This window comes from Schistosoma mansoni, chromosome 1, assembly GCF_000237925.1.
Source record: "Schistosoma mansoni strain Puerto Rico chromosome 1, complete genome".
Taxonomy (NCBI): Eukaryota; Metazoa; Platyhelminthes; class Trematoda; order Strigeidida; family Schistosomatidae; genus Schistosoma; species Schistosoma mansoni.
In genome coordinates, this window is record NC_031495.1 from 10,324,319 (window position 1) to 10,332,908 (window position 8,590).

The following is an 8,590-nucleotide window of genomic DNA, read 5'->3' on the forward strand; positions in this document are numbered from 1 at the left end:
ATATGGCTATGTCAACAGTGTTGTTTGGATGCAAATAGCCTGTTAACCGAGGCCATCTCAATGGTAAATGCCGCAAAAAAGTGTCTCGGCAAGCGCGGTCGGGACACATCGGTCAGAACTCAATCTGTCGACATGCAGATTGACATAAGGCAGGCCCAAGTGAGTCCAAAAAACGCTGACCCACACTGTCCAAAGGAGGAAGAACAGCCTCCAAAGAGGTCTGTCACAACCAGAAACTCGAGAAAAAAAGTCTTTTCTGTCCCTCGTATCAAAAATGGTACCCAGAAGGGAACTTCCGGAACCCAAAATCGCAAGGCTCGATCGGTTTCCAGCGCGAAAAATGACCCAACCTCCCAAGTCGTCCTGAACCTTCCGGAATCCCACAGTACGCCTGACGCGATTGTGGTTACTACTCCAAAGAACGTCGACGATTGGGTACAGGTCGTAAGAAAAAAACGCCAAAATGACGTAAAAGGAAATCATACCCCCACCAAAAGGGTCGACAAGCCGAGGTCTGATCACAGCGACAGATCAGTCATTTTCCAGAGAGTCAAGGAGTGTGACAGCTCAGAACCGAAAGCTCGTTTTGAGCATGACATTGTGTTGAGAAAACAATTACTCAACCAAGTTATGCCCCAAAACATCTCCGGAGTCACCTTGCTAAAGGTGTATAGACTAGGAAACCTGGCGCATCTGAAGCCTAATCAGTCTAGACTGCTCAAAGTCGTTTTCAAATCCCCAAACGAACGCGACTTAATCTTAGAAAATGGACACAAATTAAAGGGTTCAGGAGTTTTTCTCCGTAAGGACTTACCGTTGGCGGACCGTGTAAAAAGACGGGAAGCTGAAAAAGAACTACAGCTCAGATTAAACGCTGGCGAAAAAGACCTGAAAATTGTAAATTTTCGGGTTGTGAGGCTTCGACAGAGGATGATGCCGAAGCCACTCTGGGTGAAGCACGAGGCCACTTAAATAGGCTTCGGATCTGCTATAACAATGCCCGGAGCTTACTCAATAAGCTGCCGGAACTAGGTGTACAGATTGACTCAACTAGGCCAGACATAATCGCAGTCACAGAAACATGGCTGACGCCGTTTATAGATAGTAGGGAACTTGATTTCGAGGGTTTTACATTAGTAAGGGCCGACAGAATACAAACGCGTAAAGGAGGGGGAGTAGCTCTATTCATTAGGAATGCTATTCCATCCACCATTATCGACAGTGTATCCCATGAGAGTGGGACGTATGAATTAGTTAGCTGCCGCCTGAAATGCAGGGGACAAGAGTTGCTGCTTAGTTTGATCTATCGCAGTCCAAGCTGTGAGGTAAATGAGGTCCTGCTAAGCAGTCTCAACACTTTATCACGAAGTGATCGATGTCTAATCCTAGGGGACTTTAATGCACCCATGGTGGACTGGGGAAACCTGCGGACTGAATCGTCAGCAAATTCCTTCGAACAGGAACTAGTTGATGCGGTAATCACATGTGCCCTAGTGCAACACGTGAAGGAAGCAACTAGGTACGACCCGGGTTCTGCATCATCCCTACTAGATCTTATATTTACTCATTATGAGGATGACGTTGCAAACCTGGATTACATGCCACCCCTAGGCAAAAGTGATCATGCAGTTTTAACCTTTGACTTCCATATAACTGTCGATCACGAGCACGCCTCAGCTCAATCCAGACCTAACGTCTGGAAAGCCAACATACCAGACATCATGAAATCAGCATCATCAGTAGATTGGAAAATGGACACAGAGTCATCAATCGAAACGGCTTGGGACGTATTCCGGAATTTATACTTAAAAGTTACCGCCCCCACATCCCTTGGACTACACCTAAGGGGCCGAGAAACTCCCCACCGTGGTTCAGTAGGGAGGTTCGCATCCTTCTCCGTAAAAGAAGGAAAATGTGGGACAGATATAGGTTACTGGGGACTGACGAGGCAAAATCTCAGTATCAAAAGGCTCGAAATACTTGTGCCTCGACCCTCCGTAAGGCCAGAAAGGTGTACGAAGAGAAAATCGTTAGGGAATCCATAGAATGCCCTAAACGCTTGTATTCGTATATAAACCAAAGGGCAAAAGGAAGAAGAAATGTTCCTTCACTATGGGGAGACAGCACTGCCTCATCACTAGTGGAGGACGACTTTGGCAAAGCTCAAGTATTCTCTAAATACTTTAGCAATGTATACACCATAGAAACACCCTTCTCACCAGTCCATGAAAATCCCACCACACAAACACTGGACAGCGTGACCATTAAAGAACTCGATGTCCTTGGTCTGCTAGTTAAGTTTGACATAGGTAAATCCACTGGACCCGATGAACTGCATCCTAGGTTACTAAAGGAATTAGCTAACTTTGTTGCGAACCCTTTAAGTGTATGTTTTAATCTATCCGTAACCCAGGGCCGTCTACCAAAAGACTGGAAGAATGCCATAGTAAGTCCAGTCTTCAAAACAGGTACAAAACATAAGCCTGAGAATTACCGACCAATTAGCCTAACCAGTGTGGTTGTTAAAATCTTAGAAAAGATTATTCGGAAGGAGCTGTTAAAGTATCTCGATGAAAACCGAATCCTCTCGGAAAAGCAGCATGGTTTTAGAACAGGTTACTCTTGTCTCACAAACTCATTAGTCGCTCGTGAAAGCTGGTGCGCTCTTAAGGACCAAAAGTTACCTATAGACGTAGCTTACATCGATTTCAGCAAAGCTTTTGACAAAGTTCCGCATAACCAGCTGTTATATAAGCTAAGGAATGCCGGGATTGGAGGCAATCTATTGATGTGGATAAAAGACTTCCTGGTTGGGCGTCAACAAAGAGTAAGGGTGAACTACAAGTTGTCTAGCTGGGAAACTGTGCTTAGTGGAGTCCCCCATGGTACAGTTTTGGGGCCAGTGTTATTCCTCCTGTACGTAAATGACCTCCCTCGTCTACTATCGTCATCGGTCTTACTCTATGCTGACGATGTCAAGATATGGATAGCGATACAAAACAAGGGCGATAGCTTAGAACTTCAAAATGACCTGGAGAGATTATCTGAATGGTCCCAAACCTGGCAATTGCCGATAAACACTTCCAAGTGTATTGTGATGTATATTGGCCACCAGGGTACAGATACATACACGATGAATAACACTGAGTTACCTATTGTCCAGGCACACAATGACTTAGGCGTCATCGTTAGTCAAGACTTAAAGACTACTGCACACTGCCGTGCAATAGCCGCCAAAGGTTTTATGACTTTATGGTCCATACGCAGGGCTTTTAGGCATCTTGACGCTAAAACGTTTTTGACTTTGTATACAGTGTTCGTAGGCCCTAAACTTGAGTACTGTATACAAGCAGCTAACCCCTGCCTAAAAAAAGACAGTGAACTGTTGGGAAGGGTTCAGAGAACAGCAACTAATCTGATTCCCGGAATAGCGAAGCTCCCGTATGGTACTAGACTGACCAAGCTAAACCTATTCCCGCTGTCATATAGAAGAATCAGAGGTGACGTGATTATAGTTTTCAAATTGCTTAATGACAAATTTGCACCTGATATGCCCTCATTTTTCTTGTCTTCCAAAACAGAAAATCTACGAGGACACTCCAATTTTGTTCACAAGCCCAGAACGAATTACTTGTCAGCTGACAATACAAACATATAAGGAACACATGCACAAAGGCAATAAGAGAAGACAGGCTTCAGTTCCAGACCAAGCTTATCGATAGATTCGTCTCCAATCCGAAAAGCTTGTTCAGTTATGCAGCTTCTCTTCGACAAGGCAAAACTGGAGTTTCCCAACTGCTTGGTCCTAATGACCCGACCAACAACGACAGTGATGCCGCTAAACTTTTGGCTGAACATTACTCCCGGACATTCCAACTGACCCACATCAACCATACTGACGAAAGCTTCACCTGCACCTGTACAGGACTTTCCGAAGTGGACCTGAGTGCTGACTTGGTGCTCCGTAAACTGCAGAACCTAAAAAAAGACACTTCTCCTGGTCCGGACATGGTTCATTCCGCCGTATTGAGGGAAGCAGCTTCAATCCTGGCGACACCACTTAGCGTGATGTTTGCACACTCGCTAAGCAGAGGCAAACTACCGGAAATATGGAAGCTGGCCCACATCACACCAATTTTCAAAGGAGGTCGACGCAGTGAGCCCTCAAGCTACCGACCAGTGGCCCTTCTCTCCATACCTTCAAAAATTATGGAATCCCTAGTATTCGACGGCATACTAGAACACTTATCATCCTCAAAGTTCTTCTCGCCTCAACAGCATGGTTTCAGAAAAGGTCATTCTTGTACGACCAACCTGCTGACTGCGGTGGATAAATGGACAACCATCCTTGATCGCAAGGGGAAGGTTGACGTCATATACCTGGATTTCTCAAAAGCTTTTGATAGGGTCAACCATGCATGTCTTATCAAGAAGCTTGGACGATTGGGTATAAAACCCCCTTTAATTGACTGGATCACTTCATACCTAGAAAACCGACATTTTAAGGTCAGGGTTAACTTCACTCTCTCTCAGGCTATGGAATGTCCTAGTGGGGTCCCCCAGGGTTCAATACTAGGACCTCTTCTCTTCTTGATTTATATTAACGATCTTCCTCAACAAGTTTCATCTGATTTATTGCTTTTTGCTGATGATGTGAAACTTTGGAGAGAGATACGTACTCACAATGATATACTAGTTCTGCAGGAGGATCTGACTCGACTTCAAAGTTGGGCAGACGACAACGGACTTACCTTCAACACTTCAAAGTGCAAAGTAGTCCATCTGAGACATGTTGCAGACTATAGTTATAACTTAGGTAACTCACCTCTAGAAGTTTCCCAAGTTGAAAAAGATTTAGGAGTGTTGGTACCCTACGACCTGAAATCGTATGCGAACTGTGACAAAAACGCCTCTCAAGCAAACCTTACACTGGTAACATTGAAGCGCATTTTTGGCCAGTTTGACGGTAGAACCTTCCACATAATCTTCAACAGTTTTATTCGTCCCCACTTAGAGTACGGAAACATAGTATTTCCTCCCTCCCTCCAAAAGGATAAGGTCACTCTGGAATGTATACAACGTCGAGCCACGAAATCAGTTCGGGGTCTCAAATTCAAACCTTATGAAGAGCGCCTCAAATCACTTAACTTTTACCCGTTAGAGTATAGGCGTCTTAGAGGTGATCTTCTTATGACTTATAGTATCCTTAATACTTCTGGTCATCCCCTTAAACAACTTCTTAAGCTTAGTCATAACACTAACCTCAGAGGTAACACCCAGAAATTGGAGACCCTACATAGCAGAACAGACTGCAGACACAACTTCTACTCCGTTAGAGTTGTCAAGTGCTGGAATTCGCTGCCGACTGAGCTAGTCCAAGCGACCTCCCAGGAGTCCTTTAAGAGAAAACTTGACTTATTCCTAAGGACTAAGGATAACATATTATTATGATTTACCAAATTCTTTTTTTCCCTCTATTATCGTTCATATACCTAGGTTCTTGCCTGGAGGTATTGGTGATCCACTGTTACTAGACACGGAAGCCCGTTAAGCGAAAGCTTCTTCTATTCCGTCCTCAACCATTTGAACCATTTGACTACCGACTTTCCCACCGAATAATCAACGAGTGGAATTCATTACCTCAGCACGTGGTTGAGGCTCCATCCGTCGACTCCTTCAAAAGAAAGTTGGATCATCTGAGAGACCATCATTGCCAGGACTAACACAGGCCTTCAAGTCTCCTGTCCTTTCCAAACTGAAACTAAATCACCGCTAAGATCAAGTTTCAGCGCTACCGTAACCTTGAGTCAGTGGCATTGTCACTACTAGTTCTGTAGAGTTCATTCGGCGAGACTATAATTTATGGAAGAACCAGTTAGATACAAAATAACAGGTCTTTTATTTTGGCGCGAACTTCATTCAACCATCTGGCTGGATTGCATCTAGTTTCTAACCTTAACCATCAATTGTATATTATAATTCCTTCAACTGCTTTATTACTGTCATTCAGTCCGAGTTACAAGGTGTACATTCTCAGGGTGACTATAGCGTCGTCCAAAGGTCCTCCATAAATTATAATCTCACCGTTGTTAGTTTTTCCTTCCAGTTATAACATATCGTAAACTGAGACTTATTCATGCGCTTTAGTTGTATATACGCAGTCGAAAACAAGGATCTAAATTCCCACTTAAGCTACATTTAGGTGCTGGCCTTTTTTCTCAAAAAATATTTTCTCAGAGAAATTTATGTACAGATCCTTTGAATAATTCATTACCACTGCTCTTAGTATTCTGATCCGGATCTATCTGTATAAGTCCCTTGTTTGTTTGCAAACGATTAATCTCGCTCTTTGGGTCTGATACACAGTACATTTTAAAAGTGGGCCGCAATTATACTGATAGCAGTAGTGAATTGTCCCATCCGTTATCGGGTTTAATTTGACAATAAATGACCAGCTCAGATTATAATATAAGCGTGATTAGACTTCATGGAACAAAAGGTACGATTGTAGGAAAAAATCAATGATGATAAAACTTAGGTTACATCGAAAAGGTGTGTTATGGAAAACGGCAGCGTCAAAATATAGGTTTTCAATGTACAAATCGTTACGTAGAAAAGTTCATGTGTAAACGAATTCAAATACTTTCTGTTGACTTTTTTTAGGTAGTCAGCTATCCATAAAATGTGTGATGAGTACGGTGGTGCAGATGACTTTGAATCAGATGAAGAGCCTCTGGACGAGGTACCAGAAGAGGATTTAGACACAAAACCTGGTAAGTCCCATATACTTTTGTCATAACGCGACCCAAGAATATCATGACGTTTCCTCATCTCCTTAGCTTCCCATTTGTTAGTTCTGACATTTTACTGATCAGTTAGCTAGAGTTGCTGTACACTTTGTCTAATACAATTTATAAAATAGATTAGGAAATGGTGTCATTCCATGATCGATCTCGATAATTACGAACTTCTTAATAGGGCTTCACCTAGTAGTAGTAATGGTTCAAGTTGTTAGGTTACGTGCAAAACCGGTTGCAATAACATCCATCATCAATATTTCTTCAAGTCTTTGACGAAGTGTCGTTCCCAACTTTTCATTCTCCGATCCTGTTTGTTCTTAGACTCTTCCAGAGTTCTTTATTTTCGTTACTGTTAATTCCGATTTCTCTTCTTCCCTTACGGCCTGCTTACTTACCTTTCTTGCTTCGTTGATGTGAGGTGAGGCAAATTTGACATATAACCTTGTGTCTTCAATATCGTTGCCTCTTTCTTGTAATCAGAAACAATCCACAGAAAGTCCATGGACCATCCAAGCAATGCAGCTCATTTATCCACAGATTTACATGTTTAACAATACCTATCTTGCACGGCCTATCATTAAGCTTTACACAATCGTGATCAGCTAAGCCTGTAATAGAACAGGTGTCCATAACCCGAAAATGTTCAAATCACATATCCAGCACTCTAACCGGATTGGTGGACACAGGGTCCACCTAGGGGTGTCAGAAAACTCTGATTTCAAACCAATAGTGCACATGGGTTCCAGGATCCTGAAGGAACAAATGGCTTATGAACCAATCGTTGTTCACCGGCTACCATGGGACTGCATCTCGTTACGTTGCTCCACTGCCTTGTGGATTAGACCTTCAGGTCAAAGAATGGTCTAAAAAAAACCTGCTTCGGTTTGGGCACCCAGGCAGTATCCCAGCCTTCACACAAATCGAACGAATTATGTGGCGCATATCTGCTTGATGCATCCTTGTACCAATGTGTGTGTTTGAGTAAATAAATAAACACCAGTATTAGGTCTTCCTAAGTCTATCAATATTGTGGAAAAAGACTATGTTTCTCCTGAACCCTGATTATTTTTATTGTGTAACGGGCTTGCACATCACATCTACATAGCATAATTGCTTCCTACATAATGTATGTCTCACAACTTACTAGTATATACAGATTGAGTTCACACTAAGATTAGTCGCATAATATGCATTTCTCGAGATTTTACAGAGGCGTCACTACACTTTTGCCTATTATTTTATAGAAGGTGTCACGTACATAACAGCTGATGAAACGCCGCGCTTATCAGGTCAAAATATGGCTGCCCCAGTAGAGAAAAGTAAACGGGTCACTACTCCATATCTTACGAAATATGAGCGTGCTAGAGTTTTAGGTGCACGAGCCCTGCAATTATCAATGTCTGCTCCTGTTATGGTCGAGCTGGATGGTGAACGAGATCCTTTGAAAATTGCTGAAAAGGAATTAAGGGCTAACAAGATACCTATCATTATTCGACGTTTCCTTCCTGATGGGAGTTTTGAAGACTGGAGTTTGGATGAACTTATTTTGACCGAATAAATTCATATTTCTTTCTTTATGTGGCTTGGGTTGTTCAGTACTGTTGATAATCATGTCTTTTGTCAGCAGTATTATCCGCTTTCTCTTTCTTCCAGATTATGCAATTCCTTGTATACAATCTTTCATATATTACCACCACTGAATTAACTACTTCTATGAATTCGGTATTCATTTTGTTGTGCTAATGAGGTTATGGCAACTTGGATCGATGTATATATGTGCCTGGTTCTAC

At 42.6% G+C, this 8,590-nt stretch overlaps 1 protein-coding gene across 1 annotated transcript; it reads left to right on the top strand.

Annotated features, from left to right (window-relative positions):
• Positions 1-6,158: 6,158 nt before the first annotated feature.
• On the top strand, positions 6,159-8,376 carry Smp_073570 (putative DNA-directed rna polymerase subunit rpb6). Its single transcript, XM_018793214.1, has 2 exons — positions 6,159-6,773; positions 8,045-8,376. The coding sequence occupies exons 1-2, from the start codon at positions 6,683-6,685 to the stop codon at positions 8,356-8,358; spliced, it is 405 nt and encodes a 134-aa protein (XP_018647749.1). The 5' UTR covers positions 6,159-6,682; the 3' UTR covers positions 8,359-8,376.
• Positions 8,377-8,590: the final 214 nt, after the last annotated feature.

What these genes read in the sequence shown, in the direction of transcription:
- Smp_073570 (XM_018793214.1), top strand. Translation starts at nt 6,683, where the DNA reads ATGTGTGATGAGTACGGTGGTGCAGATGACTTTGAATCAGATGAAGAG. An exon ending in GGATTTAGACACAAAACCTG is followed by an intron (nt 6,774 to 8,044) that starts GTAAGTCCCATA and finishes ATTATTTTATAG; the next exon opens with AAGGTGTCACGTACATAACA.